Below are 24,918 nucleotides of genomic sequence, written 5' to 3'. Positions count from 1 at the left end.
CTTTTGTAGATGCTGCTACTTCCTTCACCGCAGATGACAGCAGGTGCGGAGACGCGCGCAGCCGGTGATCAGCTGATCCATCAATCCATCCATTATATTTACCCGCTTCTTCCTTTTCAGGTAGCGGGGGTCGCTGGTGCCCATGTCCAGCTATCGCTGTACGAAATGTGGGGGACACCCTGGACAGGTCGCAAGTCCATTTCAACAGGCAAGTCAGGAGACGTGCACGGCCAGTGACAGGTTGTCCATCTGAGCTTAACGCAACTTGAAGCGTTAACATCATATCCGGAAGATGTCGTAAATTTCAGCTACATCTCAGGCTTTGGTTATCCCGTGCGAATACGCCACATAAAAAGCAGACGCTGGAGAGTAATTTATTTATTACATGTGGTCCCCAGGTAAAATGAATCCCGTGCAAATGGGGCTTAAGAGTACTTGGGTATAACAACACAACTCTCCACTCTCACTTTTACTTTTCAGTCTATTTATTAGGACCTTCCATCCTGTGTGGCTCACTGTGTAACCTACTTGTTCCATTTACATGAGGGCCAGCCATTCAGAGCAAATTGAATTGAATCTATCCTTATCTCTTCTTCTTCTTCTTCCCTTAGCACTCAGCGCTGACTGAGACGAGTCAATGGCCAAGAGTGGATCCAGTCTTGGCGTTGTCATGGATACTCAGGCTTTGGTCTTTCATGAGCTAAGGCCACTCAGGATCGTAAAGTAATTTTAGACTTATTTTTACACATTACTTGGATAGTTTATAGTAAATGTAATGCTGTATATACAGCAGAAAAATAAGATCAATAAAAAAATAATCTAAGTCGCAGCACAATAATAAGCTCATACAATTTAAATGTGCTGCGTAGATAAAAAAGCCTCCGTTCCTTTCATCTGTGGGATATAACCCAACTGCACAGGAGGTTCAATGGACAAGGAAGAATAAAGCATAAAAATAAAAAATACAACCACACAAGGATAAGACAGACACACACACATGAGCACGTACATATAAATGAGCAGGTGTGTAAAGCCAGTAAACAGGCGCATGCATCAACATTGATGTTCCTGTATCTGTAGACTGATTTTCACATCAATGACAGCAGAGCAAGGCATGAAGTGAGCTGGCAAGAGGACAGAGGGAATCAAAGTGCCCTCTGGGGCATCAGCAAACGTTTTTTCGAGAGGGTGTGCTTTTTTAGGCCAAGAGCTTTGTCAAATCTTGTTAATCTCAAACTGATCAGTTTGCAATGAAACCAAATCCCTGGAATAAACCACCAACAGTCTTGAGGCTTACAACGTTCGCTGCCTGGAATGGTAGAAACATGTCATGCTCGTTACAAATATTTGACAGAGGTAAAACAGACGAATGTTAATTGTAAAATGTAGAAAAACCCGCACAGTCAATGCTTTCCATTTTAATTTTTGGTGATAGTGCAAAAACAGCACAAATGTTCTGACTGACATAAACAGAGTATGTTTTGCACAGTCTGTGGGAATCACTTAAATTTGTTTGAGTGGAAGTCTTGCAGAAATGCATTGTAAGCCATGCAAATCATTTTCTTGTAAAAAATAAAATAAAATGGGAAGAAAATGACTTAAAAATTACCCTATCACAGACCGTATTTTTGGGCCTATAAGTCGCAGTTTTTTGCATAATTTGCATGCCCTGCGACTTATAGGCCAAAGTGACGTATTTATGGATTTTTTTCCATATTTATAAACAAATTTTTGTCTGAGATATGACCGTTTTCATTCATTCTGACTGAAAATATTGAACACTAACATTTTCAATTACTAGATGGCACTCAACTAGTATGGCATGTCGTTGTCATGTAATGTGTAAAAGTGACTATTAATGACACAGTCGGCTTGCCATAGACTGTCTCCTTCTTCCAGCTCGCCTGGAGCAACCGTCAAATCAGCTTCATTTTGTTGCGCCGCCCCGGCGAAATGACGCTAATTTAACTATTGAACTGCATTTATTAAGTAAAAGTTCAACTGAGCCACACCTTTGCTATAATGTCGAGCAAATAAATAATTGTTTTAGATGCTTATCATCTTGTTAAATTTCAAAGAAATGCGCAGCGTTCCTCCTTCCTGATTTCCTCCCTCTGTGCGCTCCCAGAGCACTGAGGCAGTGAATACTTTTGAAAATGCAGCTGATTTGACCGTCAAAGTGCATTTATTAAGAAAATTTAAACTGAGCCACACTTTTATTATAATTTTGAGCAAACAAATAATTGTTTTTAAGTGTTAATCTTGTTAAAGTCCTCCCGTGCATGCTCCGGCGGCAGCCATTTGGCAGTCAATCAATTTTTGGCACAACACCGGCCCACATTTCCAGGTTGTCAGCGGTGACGCGTAACAAAACGCGATGCATCTGCAGTGACTTATAATAGATGCAACGTATACGGCGAGTGACATTTTTATGTATTTTTCTACTTTATTAGACATATTTGGATTGATGTGACTTATAGCGTGGTGTCATGTGCATGGCGGAAAATACGGTACAAAAATTTGCACATTGGCAGAAAGACTTGGCTGAAAGGAAATGCATGGTTTGTGTGAAGCAGCCAGCAACTTCTGTGTTGCATTTTGCAGCAGCAGAGGAGCGCATAGAGCAAAAAGACAGGGCAGTGCACAGAAAATGGGTAGAGAGAAGAGCGAACAGTTTTGGAGTAGATTGTGGTGCTGCTGGTGTACAAATCGCTTTGATACTTGGTTCTGCAGTGATTGTGAGAAAAAATTATATTTTTTTTTTTTAAAAATCAAAATTTTTTCCTGCTGCATGATCATACAAAAAGTAGCATTAAAATTACTGAGGAGGAGGAAAAATAAGCAGCTGTGCCCACCTCTTCCGGCAAGCCAAACACACATTAAGGAAATTAATTACAGCTGCCATGAGAAGCATCTGAACATAACTTTAAAAAAAATATCAGTCAAGGTCTCACTTATGACAGTTTAACACAACAGTTACAAGTTATCAACTCTAGAAAGTTGTGATTTTGAGGATACGGATGCTCACCATCACTCAAAGTTTAAATCTTTATAGTTTTCCCACGTGCTGAAAAACTTAATTCCAAGCTATACACTTTAAACTGTGTTAAACTAAAAGTGTTAATTGGAGCAACTTAAAATATTAATGCATGTAATCATACAGAAACTGCAGATCAAACGGAACTAGTTAAATCTGCTTTATTTTCTCAGACGTTGAAGGAAAATTGAGTCAGTGTTTTAGAGGTAAGACCATGGAAGAGCAAAGTTTGTTACTGAGGATAAAGACTGGTCGTCTTCAAGTCGTCTCTGATCAGAAGCAACACAACTCTCAACTGCAGGTTGGTTAATGTGACAGCAGCAGATCACGTTTGAATTAACATTAACATTTAGGGTGATCAGAACTGAACCAACCAGATTTGGACTAATATGTTTATGCGAGTCATTGTGAGACATGATAAGCTGAACTTAATCAAAAATATTGATATAATGTCTGAGTCAACAATGTAATCCTCACCGGGAACGCATGATATGCAAGAGTGGAGAAGGCTGCACAGAAGTCTGTTAGAGTCAGCCTCCCCACCATCACAGACATCTACACCTCCAGATGCAGGAAGAGGGCCCCCTGCATCATGAAGGACCCCACTCACCCAGCACACACACTTTTTCCCCCACTCACCTCAGGAAAGAGGTTAAGGAGCTTTAAGTGTAGTATTATTAACGTTTTTCTTAGTTCATATTTTAGATCTTATTACTGTTTTTCTTTTACATTTTAATATTTTTGTTGGATGTAAATGGGACCCTGTGTAAACAATTTTGTTCTATCACATTAACCACATGTGGAATGACAAATAAAGAACCTTGAATCCTTGAATGATAATCCAAGTGTTAAGAATAACAACTTATTGACCGTTTAATATAAATTGATTTCAACTGAAGTTAAGAATTGGCAATATTCTGAAAAAGTTTGTACCGGTAAATTTAATTACACTGATATAGTTAGATGTGGGTGTATCTTGAGTTTTAAGCCACTTTTAAGCAGACAGTCCAGCAAGACAAAAGATCCTTTAGAATAAATAATTAGATGTAAAAAAATATACATTTGTTAAACCCAAAATCTTCCATTAGCTGTAGACTAAATGCCATCAGAATGTCAGTTTATTATTAAAATGCCAATAACCCAATAAAAAGTATAGTGACTAAAGAACAGGTTATTGCACAATAACCACAAAAATACCTCAAGCTGGCTCTTAATTTTACCTTTTAACTTTTTTTTTTTTCTCCAAACATTTTCCAGGGAAAAACTCCTTGAGAGCCCCCCTCTCATATCACCCCACCCCAATCACCATAACTAATGACACACACCCAGCTTTCTAATCTCTGGCTAACACACTGGTATCCAGAGATACCTTTTGGAGAAGACAACCTGCCAGCAGAAAATTAAACACTCTGTGAGCAAATTGCACTCAAGCTGATTGGTGGGAAGAAGGACAGCAAGTCACCACTTAAAACAATTCACCAGATTTAAGCCAAATAATGCCAAGCCTGAAGAGCATTAGTAATCTAGCAGCTCCTAGAAGTTGCAGCACATGCTTGGTTATAAAGTGTGCGTGAGGTTTGATTAAAGCTGTCTGACTTTATATTCCAACACGGTCTGTATTTTGTGTATTCAAGTACTGAAATTCAACAGGGAGGAGATCAGAAGAAAACGATAGTGTGGCTACAGGAAACAAAGTGACAGCAACACCACACTCTCATTAATGTGGATATTTTTAGCCTTTCCATCTTCTCCCCATTGTGTGTGCATGTGTGGGCACTTGGCCATGCACTGTTGTCCCTTTCAGAGATCAGCTTGGGTTCTGTCCTCCAACCCAAAATAGTGACATCACAAGCAATCTGTTTGCTTTCAGTAGAAACTTGACTGCCTTAAAAGGACCCAGAAAATAGAAGACAGACAGCCTGACAGCACACACAGAACTAAAAATGTATTTTTGAAATGACACAACAGAGCATCCTGCACTATGTGCCTTTGGAATAAACAACTCCAATAGACAGCTTAAATGCTGCGAGAGGGATCAGATTTCCATAAGAAGTAGACTGCATTCACTATAAATTAAATTTGGAAAACAACCAGTAATAAAAAAATTTTAAAAAAAATGTAGATATTCAGGTTGTAACAATGCTTAGCTAATCCTCTGTTCCTTTCTACTGCTTCCCATCATCCTTTTTGTACTTTGTCACATTATTCTGCCTAAGAAGTCCCACACTGACCTACAGCTTATTAATAATCCTTAGCAGTGTATTGTGAGCTTTAACACAAGTCCTCAGTAAATGTCAGCTTTGCACCTGAATTTAGGTCTATGTCAACTTACTTCTTGAGACACTACTGCCAGCCTCAGTTATGTAGTGTTCCTTATAAGATAATCAAAATATTAACTGTGCACTTTTATGTTCTGGAAGCTATATTTGAAGCATCAACAAGCCAGTCAAGTAATTAATGCTTATTTCTATAAGTGATAACATATTTGAAAGGTAATCCGACTGCCCATTTGACTCAATCTAGCACTGAATTTCCACTATCTAGAATTAAGAAAAGGCCAAACCTTAGCAGCTTTCCAATATAATTATATAATACTGTTGTGTAATTATATTGTTTAAAACCAAATACACCAGTGTCTGCACAAAAATCAAAAAATAATATTAAAAATTGCTTATCAGCAAATCATTGAAGTATTAGTTGGTTTACTGTATATTACCTTAAATAGTTCTTTCTTAGGTCCAACCCTCAGTACTTTATTGAACTTGCTTCAAGGCTATAACTAATTTAATTGAGCACTATTAGACTTACCAATATTGAAGAGATGTGTTGTGCAATAACTTTTAAAACTTATTGTTAAATGGGTGTCTGAGTGCAACACTGAGTCACTGTAACCAACAGAATTGTCTTCATTTACACGCAGACAAGCAAGCATTTAAACACTTGATAAGGGTGCATACAATGCTTTTATATGCATTGCTCCTTTAATATTGCAGCAATTTACAGTAGTTGAAGACTATCAAGTCCTGCAAATACAACTTCCTTTGGCAAGAGCTTAAAAAGGAACACCTAAAAACAATGTTTCTGTGTTAGGCCATAAAAAGGAGAGATTTTGCACAGATTTGCCTAAAACAAGCACTAACGTGACAAAGTTTGTGTTTAAATCAGCCAAGGTTTTGGAGCAAAATATGATTTAAATGAAAATGTTTGCAGCACTGGTGCTTCTACGTAACAGAGCTGTGTTGTGACTGATTAAAACATCTAAATGCAGCATTGATTGTATGAATGACAACTTTTAACCAAGTTTTAGCTGAAAACACAGAGATAGACTAACAGTGAAACCCAAGGTTTATCGAGTCAATATACTGTACATTGTTTTCCTGCTGACCTGTCTGAAAAGTAAGGAAAGTACACTTTTAGGCAATATAAAAACTGGAGAGTAAAGTTTCCTCAAATGATAAAGGATGGTTCTCACATACACACACACACACACCGAATATATTTATATATATATGGTGGTAGCCATCTTGGATTTTGACATGGCAACCCAATTTTCAATTGTGACCTTTTTTATGCCTAGATGCAGCCACGCAACAAAATAGAAGTCGCACATTGATCATTTTTAACCCAATTAGTTGAGGAAAGTATACTTTTAAGCCATATAAAAACTAGAAAGCAGTTTCCTTAATTGATCGAGGTAGCCAGTTTACATATATATTTGGCAGCAACCATATTGGATTTTGATGTAGCAACCCAATTGATGACAGGGGCCTTTTTGTACACCTAGATGCAGCTACATATCAAAATCAAATATTTTTCAAGTTATAACTTACAAGGCTAATGTATATACATAAATGGCAGCAGACATCTTGGATTTTGGCATGGCAACCCAATTTACCTAAATAATCTTTCAGAATCAGAATCAGAATCAGTTTATTATTGCCATGTCAATGAACGAGGTTCACAAACTAGGAATTTGCTTCGACATAAGATGCGAATAGTAATAAAGTAAAATAAAGTAAAAATAAAGTAAAAATGAGAACATTACATAAGACATAAGCCTGTGTACACCCACAAATAAAGTAAAATTAAAAACATAACATAACCATATGTACACCCATACAATAGAAAACAATAAAAAAGCTTAGAGAACAGTACAGATGGAGTATTCAATTATAATACAGATGTAATGTGACCAAAGCAGAAATTATGAGGTAGTATTATGAGTGTTCAGGAGTCCAACAGCAGAGGGGAAGAAACTGTTCTTATGGCGGGAGGTTCTGGTCCTAATGGACCGAAGCCTCCTGCCTGAGGGGAGTGGTTCAAACAGTCCGTGTGCAGGGTGAGCAGGGTCAGCTGTGATCCGACCTGCTCGCCTCACAGTCCTGGAGACGTACAGGTCGTGGAGGGATGGAAGGCTGCAGCCGATCACCTTCTCAGCTGAGCGCACAACGCGCTGCAGTCTGAGTCTGTCCCTGGCAGTGGCCCCGGCGTACCACACCGTGATGGAGGAGCTGAGGATGGACTCGATGATGGCTGTGTAGAACTGCACCAACAGCTTGGCCGGCAGCCTTTTCTTATACAGAGATGTAGTACCACACCAAAATAGAGGTCGGTGCCTTGTTAATTTTTCAAATTATCATGCTCACAACAAGGACAGACATTTATGGAAGCAGCCAACTTGGATTTTTATGTAGCAACCCAGTTTTAGAAATGAAACTTTCTTTTGACTAGCAGCCATACATCAAAATGTAAGGCAATACCTCACTTATTTTCAAGTTATCATGCTCCACATGCAGATAGACAGACGGAGGGTATTTCCAATTACCTCTCTTCAATCCACAACGGGCAACAAAGGGAACTAGGCAAGCAAATTTAGGAAGACTAAACAAAAAATAATAACTCGTTAAAATCTTACTTGTAATTGAAATTACAGCAATGACCAAACAAATCGCAATGATTTCAATTTCAATTCAGTTTATTTAAATAGCGCCGAGTCACAAATGAAGTCGTCTCAGGGCACTGAACAGAAACATTCATATATATAAAAAATATATAAGTTAACACTATTTTTCTGCAATATAGCCTTTGCCACAGAAAGCATAATGTGGCGATTAAAGGAAAGACAAGAATTTTTAGAGATAAAAAGTGATAGACTGGAGTAACTTAACCAACAAAAACTTCACATAAAAGTCACAAAAACGTTCCAAGTTCTCACATAAGGATGACAATATGCACTTTAATATTTTGTCTTTGTCAGTAAACATTGATAGGAACAGGATAAAGGAATAGCCTGCTTAACAATTGTAGAGTGGGAGGCTGACGCAGAAACACTCAGGATGGAGGTCATTTATATTCAATTAGAGCTCTTGTTTTGTTAAGACCAAAGTACTTCTAAATATACATTTGTTCATCTCATACATAACTGGTTGATTAGTGGGCACACCAGCACCCATACTTTATTTTGCATTGTCATGAGACAACAACAGAGTAATTTTACTGACAACTGAATAATGCCAGAGACCACTAGTGTGATTCTGTCTCTGGTGCTTTAACTCCCACAATGCACCGGGATCTTTAGATGTACCTGCAACAAGGGAATAACTCGACCAGCTGGATACTGTGGAACACTGAACAATTGAATTGCAGGGTTTGGTTGCCTGGCAACTATGGCAGGATCTGGTGATAATCTGGTAATTTACTTTTGAGTGATTTTCTTTTGTGTCATCTCGTTTTCTGACACACTTCAAAAAGCTTGGAGTTTCAACATTAAAAAGGGACAGACCTGTGGCTCAAAATTCAAACAAACACTACAATAACAGCCCACAACGTGGCAGAAAAAAAACATTTGTGTTGATTTAATGGTGTAGAAAGGTATTTTCTATCATGACTAGCATGACCTAGTTTTCATGATTTAACATGTCTGTGCTCAAGTTTTATTATTTAAAACAAATATTAGGAAATCTATAAAAGGTGTTGGATGTTTGACTTTTAAAAATTCTGCACACTATTAAAACATTTTCAAACTCAAAAGATGTATCATATCATCAATTCTGAATAAAGAACCTAATCCCAAAGTGAACTATATGGATTTTTTTAAGTACTTATATTTGCATCATCTGGATGGTTGTGGTTAAAAATAATAACCAGGCTGTTTCTATCAATCCTGTCTGGCTCCTTTTGCAATGCAGTAGTCCCTCGTTTATTGCGGGTGTTCCGTAACACACACACACACACACACACACACACACACACACACACACCCGCAATAAGTGAAAAACTGTGAAGTAGGGAGACAGTAGTCCAAGTTCAGTTCAAGTACAGTAAACTTTGTCATGACGTGGGTCAGGCTGCAATCACACTCACTCATCACCTGTTACTCCCAATCTCCCTCCTCAAATAAACAATTTAAATTTAAATACTCTAATATTTTAAATGAACAATCCATGCAGCATGGATTGTTCATTTAAAATATTACAGTATTTAAATTTAAATTGTAGAGAAGTGCAGCAGGACATCACGCAGCTCTGCAGCACAGAGCAGAAATGTACTTCTTGATCAATTACACTGAAACAACTGAACATAGAAGTTTTAAAATAATTTTTAAAAACTTTTAACACTTTTATATTTTGTGATTATGACGATTTTACGATGTGACATACAACAGTACTTTGAATTTTGAGTTGGAAGACAAAAGTCGATCGGTGCATCTGGACAGCAAAGGGTTAAACCGATACAACAGGAGAAATGTGTGGCAGAGAGTGAAGATCATGACAGGCTGCAGGAGGGAGCTTCCCCCTGCTTGTGGGCTGCACACAGGTGCAAAAACATTTTAAATAAATTTATTTTAAATAAACAATCCATGGATCATCTATCAATCAACCAATTGTATCAAGTCCAATCTTATTTTGAAAAACCTCGATATAGCAAATCCGCGACAAACGAACCTCGAAGTAGCGAGGGATTACTGTAGTTTGACGTTTTTCCATCCTTCCACAACCATTAATTGTCCTAGATAAATTAATTCTTTTCTGGTTGTATACAAACTAACGCTACAAAGATGAGCTCTGGTTCAACAAATGCTCTTGATTGTCTAGGACCATACTGCTGAGCAGCAAGTCACCAGGTTCAAACACAGCTGATAGCGTCTGCTGCTCAGTGCACGGAGACAGAAGGGTCAATATTTACAAGTGACTAAATTTATGGCAAAGCACGCCTTGAAATCTAAAGAAAAATTTATCTCTGCAGAGAGAGCAACTGCATCACTGTCACAGATAAAGGTTTTTAATGGGTATTATAGTGCAGGCCTATCACTTTATAGTCCTGTATAACTTGTTATAGATAATGTTCACGCTTCCTGCAGCATCATAAAACAGTACCATAAATAACGCCTCAGGGCTGTAAGCCTCGGCCAACAAATCAAACTGCAGTTTCTAACAATGGTTACATTTTGCTCATTGATGAGTGTTAATCCTAATCTAATGAGAGAGGGGGAAGAAAATGTTACAAGGTCAGCATAGTACGGAGACCGATTCGGTTTTGTTTTTCTACGTAAATAAGCACAAATAAGATTTATTCACCTGAACTATGTGGAAAACCTTAGTTTTTATTGAGATGAATAGTTATCAAATTATTTGTGATTATGTTTGTCTTTCAAACTAAAACATTCAGAGGCCTAGTTATTTGAAGGAAATAAAATGTCAGCTGTCTTTCATGCCAGCGTCTCCATCTTCTATGTCAGGTCACAGAAGCAACAGGTCCAGGAGAGAAACCCAGACAGACATTCCTTTCCCCAACGACACTCTCCAACTCCTCCTGGGAAACCCCACGGTGTTCCCAGGCCAGAGAGGACACACAATCCCTCACATGAGTTCTGAGTCTGTCCTGAGGCTGACAATCAATGCCAAAGTTTTGAGCAAAAATATTGTGTAATGTGAAGCGTGAGTCTATTACATGTTGGATATGACTAAGTTACTACTACTTCAACAAATTTTAGCTTAATGTGGGTAAAATTGCTGGATTATAGCCAATGTTGCTGCTGATCTGTTTCATGTTGTGTTCACGCGTGCTCATCTGCTCACACAGTCTCATGCTCATGTTCGTGCTGCTCTTCAATGTAATGCTTTTATGCTATTAGTGCTTAGTGCATTTTTAGTTGATGTTTTTCTTCGTTCACATCTTAGATGTTATCGTTGTTTTTCTTTTACATTTTATTGTTGGATGTAACTGGGACCCTGTGTACATAATTTCACTCCACCACATGTACCACATGTGGTGCGAATGACAAAGAATCTCTGACTCGGACTCTGAATTCAGTGCTCGCTGTTTATTTAGCTGTGCAGCCATCTTATATATGTGCATGCATACACACACACACACACACACACATATATATATATATGTATGTATGTACACACTAAAAATGTAGAATGCCTGTCTACCAATTTCATTCTGAAAGTTTAATTAAAAGATGTGCTCCAGTTACTGAGATATGTTGCTAATGCTGCAAAGAAAACTCAAACGAGCACAAGCACGCAAAAAACAGCATCTGCCGTTTTCCTTCAGAGCAGACAACAAATAAATAAATAAATAAATAGCCATCCATCCATTATCTTGAGCCGCTTCTTCCTTTTCGAGTCGCAGGGGTCACTGGTGCCCATGTCCAGCAGTTACTGTGTGAGAGGCGGCGACACCCTCGACAGGTCTCCAGTCCATCACAGAGACAGAGACAAACCATTCACTCTCCCTCACTCACACCCAGGTACAATTTAGAGTTAAGAGTTACCTGTCAGTCTAACATACATGTTTTGGGTTTGCAGGAAGAAACTGGAATACCCGGAGAAAACCCACGCATGCACAGAAGGAACATGCAAACTCCACCCAGACAGGCCACTGGCTGGGATTTGATCTAGTGACCTTCTCGCCGAGATGCACCAACTGCGCCACCATGCTGCTCCAAATAACTAGCTTTTTGTCGAATATTGAAGAAAAGCTAAGGTTTCTAAAAAACAAATTCTTTTATAATTATATTAACTAAATGTGTTCCTAATGTTCATGTTTTCTAAATAATTTTACTTTTAAAACCATTACCAGTCAGTATTCCAGTCAAGTGGAAAATATGCCCATGTTCTGCACTTCTGCAACATTTGCTCAACCCAATTTAAGAAATTAGTTGAGATGTTGATGAATTTTTTACAAGATTGAAGAGGGGTGACAAATCTTCAAATGATTTTAATTTATTTAGTTAAAATAAATAAATTTAGAGTTCAAACGATCAAATAAAAGATTTCTTACCTACACATTTTGTGATTTTTGTGTAATTTAATGATCAATGTAGCATTTCTTCAGGCTACACGCATGTCTAGTATATTTTTTAAATAAAGAGCATATGTTGATGATAGAAAAATAATTTGTTTTCCTTTGTTCACCTTTAACCCCTGCCATTTGTGGCAGTTTGAAAATAGAAATGTAAGAAAAACAAGCTGTACAGTCCACCTGGATACTGAGGCGGGGCACTATTTGTGCAGCCAAATGCAAGCTGGTTCTCTAATCCATGAGAGTTATTTTTTACAGTTCTTTTAGTCACCAAAAACATCTTGAGCAGAAGATTTTGAATCCATAAGCAGACTCCCACAATCTATCAGGTCATAAATGGCAAGACTGTGACCACAACAGCCCTGTAATGAGTCCAATAGCTGAAATCAAGAAGTTATTTCAATTAATACTTTGTGCTTGAACAACCAGAAAATTTGGTTTACAGTGATAAGCACAGAAAAGCTCCACGGTGACACAAATTACTTTCCTCGTTTTCAGACATTTCTAATCAACAGCAGCCCAAATCTCAGGTTCAGCATGCCTGGAATAATTGAAAATGTTCTTTGTGGAATTCAGGTTTAGAAGAGGCTTCAGCTTTCCAATTTATTTTCAGAAGTGTTCCTTATTTTATGTTGGGGGTTTTTCACACACGCAGTTTTTCCTCCCTGCTGTTCTCTGAATCAAGCAGAGTCTATAAGGGAGGTGTGAAGGTGTTTGTGTGTAGGAGATGATCAGGAGACACACACACACACACAGGGAGGAGATGGCTCACAATTCCCAACTGTCAAAAGCTAGACAAGTGAAAACCCAGACAGTTATCAGTTATATCATGGACAGCTCAGAGATGACACGACATTCTCTATTATTGACCAACATATATATTTTTTCCATAATAACCAAGGACTCCAGTGATATATAAATTATTTTAAGTTTGCAACAAAAAGAGGTTTGTCTTATGTCTTACATTTATTTTTGAACCATCCTCAAGACTTAAACAGACCCACATAAAAAAATAAAGCCCTTTCTACTGTTCTTGATGAGCTTTAGATACAGCAGTTTTTGTACACTGATGGGTTCTCATGATGAATAATCAGACCATAAATTACAACCAGTTTCTTAAAAGGTTGCACGTTTTTATAATTTGTGCAAATGATGCAATAAGTGTTTTATATCATAAGACAGTGTGTGGTGATTTTTGTTTTTTTATCCAAGATGTTTTTTCCTGAGCCCAGACTGTGAAAGTGTGGTTCAGAGAGCTTGAGACATCATTTTGACCCATGGATTAGTCATCACGGAGGTCAAGGCTTAACCCCAATAAAGACCTTATTTGTGTCACGGAAAATATTTTAAGCAGTGGTCAATCTCAGAGGTTAATAAATAAATAAAGTGCTATGTGTTGTCATCATTGTATGTTCCATACAATGGCGAAATTGGTTCTCTGCATTTAACTCATTGCACCTGGTGGAGCAGTGGGCAGCAGCTACGTAAGCACCCGGGGAGCAATTGGGGATTGGATGGCTTGCTCAAGGACATCACAACATGTGGGAATGCCTGGGGATTGAACCTGGGACTTTCGGGTCTCAAGTCGGCTGCCCTGCCTTACTGACCCTTTACCAAGTCACACTCTTGGTACAAGGAAATAAAAGGGGTATTGTAAAATATAATACAAATGTGTAAAACCTGTGATCCAGACAGACGTGACATTTGGTCAACCTATTGGAAATACCTCGACAATAGTGGTTTGGGCTGCTTTGCACATGGGCTGGTTGAAGTTTCTGGCTGTCTTTCTGTGACAAACAAGAACAAAACAGGCATATTATAAAAAATAATTATTTAAGAAAATGTTTAAGCAAACATATTTGAGATAAATCAATTTTAAAGGTTCATTTTGCTGTACAGTACAATGTTCAGAACAAGTTGAGCGTTTACTGCAGAATACTGCACTCTTGTGGAAAACAAATGTAACTGCACTATTTATATATTGATGTGTTGATTTAGTTAAAAAATACTTACGGCAGATAATAAAACGACCTAAAAATATTATAAACTGACAGAATTAGTAATATGTTCTTTGTACACCCTCCTATATTGTGTTTTATAAATACATATGTTTAACCCCTTTCAATTATACATTTTCTTTCAATTGAACACAATAACTACTTGATACAGGTTCTTCAAAAAGTATGTTGAGGTCCTCTCCACTAACTTGTTAGCTTTAAAAGTCCAAAATGCACAACATATAAATTGTCTCAACTTATTTGTTCTATTTTAATTGTTGTTTGTGGTTATACCTGCTAAGGTCACCACATGGTAAAATGCTTCGCATCAACAGTCACAAGAATCTTCTTGTTCCAGCAGTTGTATTTTTAGCACTTACATACACAACAAAAATGACCTGAAGAAAACGCTGACAGTCCACCAGATGGCTGTTGGAATTTTGAAGACGAACCGAGCCTGAATCTTTTGTTTTGCCTCAACGCAAGACTGAACCCTTGTCGTTTTTACTGTAATTCATTTAACCGATTACCTAAAAACAATGTTTCCTGCCTTGTCAGCTTTCCAAGCCTTGATCAGTGCGAAATCTCCAGTGATGGCTTTTTCCATGATGTAGTGCCTGCCGTTGAACTCCCGCACCTGTGCACATCATTTCCAAAAGTGAGAAAGTGGGTTACATTTTCAGACCTTTTATTTTTGCTAGTACCTAGTCATTATAATTTGTAATAGCCTTTTAAAATAAATTCAGGGCTCTATTTTTAACTTCGCTTGGTGTTTCACTATGGGAACCGCCTTGGTTAAAAAAAAAAAAAATTAAAAACGGGAGCTCCTTGACCTTGAGACAAACTGTTTGAGCCATCCCACTTATTCTCGCTTTCTTCCTGTGAGAAACTTAATCTAAACTTCCTCAGCATGTTCAGGCTAGCTCCGTTAGCTGCTTAACAGTTCTCAAGCATCCTATAAAGAAACATGTTGCTGAACGCAGTGTCTGGCTCCGGTCTGGATGCTGTCTGTGCAGCTGTATGCTTTCCCACCTCTCAGCCTGATTTCTCTTACACTGAGCAGAGTGAGAGAACATTGATTTTTGTGGCCTCATGGTGGCCATCCAAGCCCTGGGTGGCAGAGATTATTCCGATGCTGTCAGAGGAACTATGGCCTCTTTCTATTCGCAGGGCACTTCAGTCTCAGGCGAGAGGAGAAATTGATCACCCTTGCTCAGACAATATGGCACACTGAGCCATGGGCTTAGTTAGTGGTGATGGAGACCCTTTGTAATCATCCTTTTAAACGTGTGGATGAGGGAAGGAATGACATGTCTTTCCTTTACGATGGCTCTGCTCTTAGTTAACCACAGATAAAAGCATCTATGTTGTACACATTCTTTATCCATCTATCCTTCCTGTTTGCAGTGGGCACTGGGCTCTATGGATTCTTTGTACAGATGTTTTTCAGTGGAGCTGGTAACTTTCCGCCCACCTATATTCTCCTCAGAGGAGGACTGAAGCTGTAACTCTCTGTACCCCTTATGGACGCTGAGCTTAATTTTACAGGACAACCACGTTCAGGAAATATGGTCAGCTGTTTGTTTCATGGTCCACAGCTCATGAAGACAAGCCAGTATCATGGCCGAGGTTAGCAAACAGGATTGTGGAAACCATAGGTCTGTTACAGATGTAAGGATACAAAAATCACAAATAGTCCAGATGGCCTTTAAGGAGCATGACCACGTCATGGGTTCTGTTTCAAGGAGTATTTTTCTAGGATATCTGTGCTGTGCTTCTGGACTTTCATGCAATAAGGGAGTGGGCCAAATGACCCATAGTGAAACACCAAGCCAAGTCAGAAAAGAACATTGGATAACTAAATGTAAGCCCTGATTCACTGATAACAGAGTGAGATGTTTCATCAATGCTTCCCTTCTTGCATGGGCAGGGAAAGAAACCCTTTTTGAATGAGTAGGGGTTGATCAGTTGACCATGGTAGTCTGATGTGGACAGAGCACTGAGCATGGCTCAACTGGTCTGTCTCAGACACATCCTGAAGTTTCCATGGTTGGTCGCACCAAGCCACACTAGAAACATCTCACCCTGTTATCAAAGAACCAAAGTTTAGTTTGAGTAACAACAGTTTGAATGAAAACATGTCTCAGTGTATGAAGACTGTACTTTAGTGCCATAATTGTGCAGTTACAAAGAGAAAATGCTTTTCAGTGGTTTTTTGTTGTTGTTCAGGATTAAATACATGGGTCTCAAATCAGGGCTTCTTGGTGCAGTGGAGGTTAACATTAAGCTCACTGCTAACACTGTAAAGTCATAAAACAGGCCCAAAACAATGTAGCCTCTCATCTAACCATCTGTTGCACAAATAAACCAATTAATTTTGTAAAAAGAATATCAGATCACCCATATTTGCATTTTATTCCTTAGATAGAGAACTTTACTAATTGGCTTTTATGTATGTGAATGTTCCTGTAAAGTGCCCTGAAACAACTTTGTTGTGATTTGGCGCTATATAAATAAACTGAATTGAAATTGAATTGAATTTTAATTTGAAAGAGTTCTCAACAACATGAGCTTTTCTCATAGGTTTTTGTAGTACTTAAAGTCTGTAGTGATAAACAGTTATCATTACTGTGTGAGCTGTGGTTATTGTAAGAGTACAACAAACAGTAACAACAAAATAATAAAACCTTTTGTTCTAACGTAAAAGTGAGGATACAGACACACAAGTGCACAATGTGGCTGCTGAACTGCTAAGTCTTTAACGAAGAGGTGCAGCAGTCACTCACGATCACAGTGAAGCACGACACAGCAGGGATGACGGCACTCTCACCTCTCTCTTTTCACTTGCAATGGCAATGCTGCCATCTTTGTTGTACTTAATAGGAGAGCCTCCCTCTTGGATCAAGGTGCCATAGCCAGTGGCTGTGAAGAAGGCTGGAATCCCAGCCCCTCCTGCCCTGATCCGTTCTGCGAGAGTACCCTGTGAAAAGAAGAGGCTAATTTTAAACTGAGAGTTAAACATTTATTTCCACCAGGTATGTTGCTAATTTCTTGACTAAACTTGCGATACAAACATCTCCAGCTCTAAGTCACATTTTATATCCAATTATCATCATATCCGCCGTCTTACAAAGATGCCAAGAGAATTTATGTTCATGGGCTGGTACTGAAGTGTATTTGGTACTTCATGACTATAACATACTGACTTTTTAGACGGCAAAACGAGATTTATTACAGAAAATCTTCCGTACAGAGAACACGGCAAATTGCTCCGTTTCTGAAGAATCGGAGAGTATAAGTATATATCTTCCAAACCTACATCACACATGCTTGTCTTTCACACACACACACTCATAGTCAGTGTTTTTCCAGGTCACGTTGTCCTGAGCACAATAACAACCCCCAAATTTGGCTTGGTAGAACATCTAGTACAAATCACATCCGTACTTTCCTGGAAATAAAAAGACATCTGTTCACGCACACATTTACTGCAAATAAGCCTTCCTTTAACTTTCCTGGACCATTGCAAACTCTTGGCTTTCTATATAATACACATATTTTGGACTAAAAAGGTAAGGTTAAGTACCCTTTACCATTTGACTATTAATATACAAAGTGTGTGCGAGTGTGTGCGTCTTAACCAACCTGTGGTGTAAGTTCCACCTCCAACTCCCCTGACAAATACTGCCGCTCAAACTCTGCATTTTCTCCGACGTAAGAGGAAATCATCCTCTTGATCTGCTTTGTCTGGAGCAACAAGCCCAGGCCAAAGTTATCCACTCTGATGAAAAGATAAAAAATAGTATTAAGTTTGATGTGTTCAATTAAGACACTGTAGTGAGAATTTGATAATTCAACAAAGGGTTTAAAAGTTAGGGACGCAGGAGTCATATTGTTGCTCTTGTACAAAACGTTTCAGCATTAAGTGTTTGTATGTTGAAACGTTTTGCTATGTTTTGTTTGATTTTAATAAAGTTCGTGCAAGGCTTTACTTTTTACAAGAGGTTACATATATATGTAATGCACAAAAAATACCTATTATTTAGTACTTTTTTAAAGGTAAATGGATACAACTGAAAAATATGTTAAATAAAAATGTATTATGTTGGATACAAAATGACTATGTAGCAATAAATAATACAGCCCAGTGCATACAGGGTACTTAAGAGTACCCAGTAACTACAAGGTAACAAGTCACTTCATACCACAGCCCCGTCCCCATAGGTATCAGGTATGTATTCTGCAAGTACTAAGTGATGCCACCATAAAATGTATATAAATGTAAATTAAATTGAACGCTCGTGATTTTCATGTGTATATTTCTGACAATTCATTCACACGTACCCTGCGTTGTTACTGACGGCAGTGAGACCCTTGACTCCAGTCTTCAGTAAACTGTTGATTAGATTTTCTGGAATACCACATAATCCAAAACCTGCATTGAAATATAAAGAATAGTTGATGACACTAAATAAAAATTCAAAAGCAAAAAATGCAGCAACAAATCAGTGTCAAATGAGGTTCACCTTTCCCCTATTAGATTAAGGGCATGGTAAATTTGTGGTGTAAATAGCCGATCTCTTATTACTACAAACCACACAGGAAAACCCAAAGTCCAGTGAACCTGGAGCAAAACACTCTACATTCTGCTCCTGTGGGTCAAGATTTCTAACTTCATGCTCAGTCAGTCCGTTTTCTGTTTGTCCTTTCAGATCTAAGTGTGACACAATGGAAAATGCTTAACAATGTCACTCTGAACTTGACTATAAATAAGAGCTGTGGAAGTTTCGCACACTCTTGTGCTTGGATGTAAACCGACCGGCATGACGTCATTCTTCTGTGAAGAAATATCACTTTTTACTGACTCCTGTGGGGTTTTTTTACATGCACCTATCTGTGCATGTGACCATCCAACAGATCGTGAAGCCTTTTTTGTTAAGCGGACGATTATTACCTCCAACTAAAACGGTGGCTCCATTGGGGATGTCTTTTACTGCCTCTGCAGGATCTGTGTAGAACTTTGAACTTTTGATGCTGGAGGTGGAAAAGTAACAGCCACAAGTCTGAAAGAGGTAAAGCAGGAAAGTGCATTGACCTTTTAATTGTCATATTAACTGTACTAAAATAAGAACTGCACTTAGGTTCAGATTGTGTGCTTTTGCTTATTATTCCAGTCTGTGTAGGAAGGGGAGGAATAAAACTGCTAGATTAAATCATACAACAAAAGATTTGAGGATGTTTGCAGCTGAACTGGGAGCTCACTTCTATAATCCTTAATGTAAATCAGCAATTGTTTAAAATTAAACCGGTGATGGTCCATTTCAGGCAAGACTTGCTGATGTTTTCTCATTATTTACAGGACAAACAGACTCAGCCGCTGGCTGATGATGCACATGATGGTTGTGCCTTGAACGCAACATGACAAGCCTAAACAAGATAAATACATATTTAAGTTCACTAAAAGTTTTGTGCCGTTTGTATTTGGGAGGACACGTGAAGAAGCAACACGTAATCAATGTGCAAATGGCATTTTCCTAGAGATGCCCTTCGTGACATGTATAGTTCTTGCCCAGACACACATTTTCTTCTCTGCTACGAAGCATGAACTTTGTTTAAATACAGACCTTGCTGAACTGGTGGCTAGCGAAGTTTAGTTCGGTTCTGCGAAGACCTGCGAGGTTTTTGAAGAGTGCTTTCTCTGCTCTGCAAAAAGCTTTGAGGGCCGCCATGTTTTTGGAGCTACACACAGTTTAAATCGACGAGGGGCAGAGTGAAACCTCCAGGTAGTTGATATCAAGTGGGAAGGTCATAAAATGTGAACAGTAGCACAACTAGCTCACACGCTCCACACTGGTCAGCGAGGTTTATGGTTCGGTTGTCTAATTTGCATTTAACCCTGTCACTACCAGTCCGCTCTGAGCTGGGCGGCACCTACCTAATTAATCCTCAATGTAATTTAAAAACATACAATTTAAGACTAAGGTAGCAATTTATAAGAATAAAAATACTTTTAATAAATCATATGCGTTTATGGATTATTTTCGATTCGCCCCTATACATAGCTCCGCCTCCATGAGACCGTGCTGCCAGAGTTTACGCATGCGCATTAGGGATAGCCGTAGCTTCATAGTCATATTCATTCATTCATTCATTCAACCTTAATTTAGACAGGTAAATCCCATTGAGCCTCGAGGACTCAGTTACAAGAGAGACCTGATTTCAACAAAGAATGATAACAATGGACAACAGCGACAACAATAAACAGTTATAAAAAGGCATACAGATTTCATCCATCCATCCATTTTCTTTACCCGTTTATTCCATTTTGGGTCACGGGGGTCGCTGGTGCCCATGTCCAGCAATCACTGTGCGAGGGGCGGGATACACCCTGGACGGGTCGCAAGTCCATCACAGGGCCACATAGAGACAAACGAGACAAACAACCATTCACTCTCTCACTCACACCTAGGGACAATTTAGAGTTACCAGTCAGCCTAACATGCATGTTTTTGGTCTGTGGGAGGAAACCGGAGTACCCGGAGAAAACCCACGCATGCACGGAGAGAACATGCAAACTCCACCCAGAGAGGCCCCTGGACCAGGGTTTGAACCAAGGACCTGCTTGCTGAAAGGCAGCAGCTCTACCAGTTGCGCCACCGTGCTGCCCTGCATACAGATTTTAATTTTTTTATTTTTTACAAATAAGATGGCAAAAAGAGTAACAAAACAGCTAGATTATAAGGCGAATGTAGAAAACTAAAATCAGGAACATGTCTGCATTGGTCCTTACTAGGAGTCCAACAGATTTTTAAAGCCACTAAAGGTCGAGAACTTCAAATGTTTTTGTAAGATATTCCAGGAAACAGGAGCGGAGTAGGAGAAGGCCCTTTTGCCAAGTTCAGTCCGCACTGAGGGAACACTGCAGGTAATAATGTCCTGAGAGTGTACGCTGTAGCTGCACTCACGCAGAGACATGAAGGAGGAGATTTATGAAGGCAACAGACCAAGAAGTGATTTAAAGATGAAAATGTACCAGTGAGAGAGTCTGCGTGAAGTTAATGATGTCCAGTTAACCAGTGAATACAGGGTGCAGTGGTGGGTAAGATAATCACAGCCAGTTATGAATCTTAGTGCACCAGGATAGACAGCATCCAAAATCTGCAGGGTTCTTGTAGGAGCATTCATGTAAATAATGTCACCGTAATCAATGGAGGGAAGGAAAGTCACAGATACAAGACGTTTCCTAGCACTCAGAGTTAGACAGGATCTGTTTCTGAAAAAGAAACCCAGTTTAACTTTCAGTTTCTTTATTAGGTTTTCCACATGGAGCTTAAAAGAGAGATGGGAGTCGACCAAGATACCCAAATATTTATAGGAATCAACAAACTCAATGAGGACATCATTTGAGGATAAAATCGGAGGAAGAACTGCTGGGACCGACTTCCTGTTTGAAAAAAAGGATTTGGTTTTGTCAAGTTTGAGGCAGAGCAAATCAGCCTGGATGATGTTAAATGCAGATTGCAAAAGCTGGAAAGCCTTATCAACTGTTTTAGCTCGACAATAAACAACTGTATCATCAGCATAGACATGTATGGATGCATCAGGGATGTTTTTTACCTACATTACCTATGTAGATTGTAAAGAGGGTGGATCCTAAGACTGAGCCTTGAGGTACACCATTGTTGACTGTTAAATAACTGGAGGAAGTACCATTATGTTGAACACATTGCCTCCAATGTGTTCAACATAAAGGAACTTCTTCCAGCTATTATACATATATATAACTATTATACATATATATATACTTCGTTTATCGCGGACTCGCTCTATCGCGGTTTTTCAAAACGAGACAGGACATGACATACAGTTGGCTGATTGATGGATGAGCCGCACGATCAGCATGGAATTTTTGTTTACTACTTGTACAGTACTACTATTCCTACTTTGCGTTTTTTCACTTATTGCAGGGCTTCAAGGTACAGATCCCCCGTGATAAACGAGGGACTGTATTACAAGAATGAAGTCATAATATTACGAGAATAAAGTCAAAATAATACGAGAATAAAGTCATAATATTATGAGACTAAATTTGTAATATTATCAGAACTCCAACACAAAAAAGCAGTCTTACAACTGTGGTAAAATGATGAATGTTTATGCCAACAGTGCAATAGCATGGGGCCCACAGCACTGTGGTTTAAGGATTCTTATGATAAACTGAAGCCGTATGGCATTTCAATTAATGGCTGCAGAGACGAATTAGTCGTCACATAATGTGAATGGAGGAATATTTCACAAACGCCGAAAAGTGATCACGAACTACTTCATAAACACAGTGACTCGCATTGGAAGCTGTCCACAGCAGGAGCGAGCCGACCCAGGAACGTCTTACAAGTTTTTTTCTCGTAATATTATGACTGTATTCTCGTAATATCATGACTTTATTTGCGTAACACTATGACTTTATTCTCGTAATTTTATGACTTTTTTTTTTGTAATGTAATTTTTTTTCTTAGCGTGACCCTAATACTCCATCGTGCTTTTGCCATTATTGTCATATGTATACTTTTTAGTTAACACTTAACTGTGCAGAAAATGTATCGCGTGCATTATGCATGCTGACACACAACACGATGCACTACAGGGGTGCTTAGAGATGAAAATCACTATACTGTAGTCCTGAAATAACAGTCGACGAATTTGCAGAATACGATTAAAGTGTTTTAAGTCAGCCACCTTGGGCTCATTTACATTTGCAAAACATTTAACCACCACTTTAAGTTTTTAAACAAGATTTTTTTTTATTGCAACTCCGCCTGTCATCGATTCAAACCGGGTCATGCGCTGGTAAAGTAGTAAACGAGCAGACCCACTGACATTCTATGAACACGTGAGTAATCCTTTGCTCACGTGATAAATACTTTTTAGTCATGGCAGACGACTACAGGCGACAAGGTTTTGAGTTGGAAAGAAGAATATTTGAGCTGGACATCAAGTGTTCAAGCTTAAAAGCTGAGAAACAAGGTATTCGTTAAAAAACTGCTTATTTTTAGCGTCACGTTTTTGTTAGCTCGTGCACGCAGCATAAATTATCTTTGTCTTGTCAGCAAACTAGCTAACTCAACCAGACGTTAGCTTGCAGCCATAGCAACAACTGTTGTCTGGCAAAACTGTATATAGACAAATCGCAGCCATGGTAATAAATTAACTATATGTTCCTTAGCCACGTTAGAGCATAAATTAGTCAGCAAATCATAATTGGCTTTGGAGTATGTCAGTTTTTTGGTTCATGGCTAATGCTTTCGATTAAAATACAGTTGCCAAACAGATGTAAATACGATTTACGCCTGTTGACATTGTTTTATAGTTTTCATTCATGTTTAATGTTAAAACGTTGAAAATGTTTGTTGGATATTTTTTGACTATGCCAGTTACCATAAGCGAGTTTTAAAAACATTGTACGAAATTACTGTTGAAGCTCCATCCGTCAACTTTTGCACCTTGAATGATGCTTCTCTGTTTTTTTTAATAGATGATGACTATTTACAAAATGCGTCTGCCATATTAGACAAGTTGAAAACTTTTTACAGACAAGGAGAAGAAAGTAGCAATCTTTCCAAGCTGCTCCAGGATTACACACAGGTATTTGATGACATGACAGCGCATTATATGTCTCACCTAATAATTTGGTTATAATGATGTACATAAGTGAGAAATGTTTAAAACTACAGGTGGTGTAAGCTTCATGCATATCTGACAATGAAACCAGAGAATACTTGTTTTATATCGCAAACATTTTTGTTCCAATTTAACAGTTTTAATGATTTATAACTTACGAAAAGGAGCAATATTTTAGATGACACGTTAGGAGAAAATTAGGGTTGGCTATCATACACAGAGCATATTTCACTCACGTAAATGATTGAGCTTTTTTCCCTGCAATTTAATGGTCCCATATATGATTATAGGATGCAAGCAGACCATATGAGTGATACATAACCCTGGTAAGGATGGTTTGGTTGCACAAAAAGTTCAAGCTGATGTATGAAACTTGTCAAACATCCAATCCGGTCCAACTTTACTTGTAAAGCATTTTAAAATTCCACAGAGGACCAAAGTGCTATACAGAGTGGACAATGTTACTGCTCACGCAGAACAATAAACAACTAAAACACAAGTAAATTAAAACCAAGTAATACAAATATTAGAATACATAAAATCAGATCAAACAACAAATAAAACTATAAAAATTCAAATTAAATAAATTACCACTACAAATGGGGGTAGCTCAGAGGTGAGTGCTGTGGTTTTGTAATCCTGTGGCTGCCAGTTTGAGCCCAGCTCAGAGCGTACTGGTTGCATCTGAAAGGGCATCTGTCATAAAACGATTGCTAAAACTCCCATGTGAGTTTGCTTGCTGTGGCAATTCCAGCAGAGGGGAGCAGCCACAAGAAAAACAACAACACACTCTTTACAAAGTGTTAAAGCCAGAGAAAAGTGGTGGTTTTGAAGAAGACGTTTAAAAACAAAGAGGCCAGTCTTCATGCCTGCCCATTCATGGTTTAGTAGTTG

The 24,918-nt window shown here is 38.6% G+C and overlaps 2 protein-coding genes across 2 annotated transcripts in view; one reads left to right on the top strand and one right to left on the bottom strand.

Moving 5' to 3' along the window:
* oxct1a (3-oxoacid CoA transferase 1a) overlaps positions 1 to 20,191 on the bottom strand; it is a 51,390-nt gene extending 31,199 nt beyond the window's left edge. The window contains exons 1-7 of the mRNA XM_037680336.1: positions 19,971 to 20,191; positions 19,301 to 19,409; positions 18,691 to 18,781; positions 17,992 to 18,127; positions 17,177 to 17,326; positions 14,877 to 14,983; positions 14,076 to 14,136 (exon numbers count right to left, since the gene is read on the bottom strand). Coding sequence (XP_037536264.1) covers positions 14,076 to 14,136; positions 14,877 to 14,983; positions 17,177 to 17,326; positions 17,992 to 18,127; positions 18,691 to 18,781; positions 19,301 to 19,409; positions 19,971 to 20,075 — 759 coding nt within the window. The 5' untranslated portion in view covers positions 20,076 to 20,191. The remainder of the gene's footprint in view (positions 1 to 14,075; positions 14,137 to 14,876; positions 14,984 to 17,176; positions 17,327 to 17,991; positions 18,128 to 18,690; positions 18,782 to 19,300; positions 19,410 to 19,970) is intronic.
* A 3,065-nt stretch (positions 20,192 to 23,256) lies between these two features.
* Positions 23,257 to 24,918, top strand: part of c8h5orf51 (chromosome 8 C5orf51 homolog) — a 4,180-nt gene continuing 2,518 nt past the window's right edge. The window contains exons 1-2 of the mRNA XM_037680335.1: positions 23,257 to 23,370; positions 23,879 to 23,988. Of these exons, the coding sequence (XP_037536263.1) occupies positions 23,277 to 23,370; positions 23,879 to 23,988 (204 nt within the window). The 5' untranslated portion in view covers positions 23,257 to 23,276. The remainder of the gene's footprint in view (positions 23,371 to 23,878; positions 23,989 to 24,918) is intronic.

Source organism: Nematolebias whitei, chromosome 8, assembly GCF_014905685.2.
Source record: "Nematolebias whitei isolate Nwh7 chromosome 8, NemWhi1, whole genome shotgun sequence".
NCBI classification, from domain to species: domain Eukaryota; kingdom Metazoa; phylum Chordata; class Actinopteri; order Cyprinodontiformes; family Rivulidae; genus Nematolebias; species Nematolebias whitei.
This window is presented reverse-complemented; position numbering and strand designations above follow the sequence as displayed.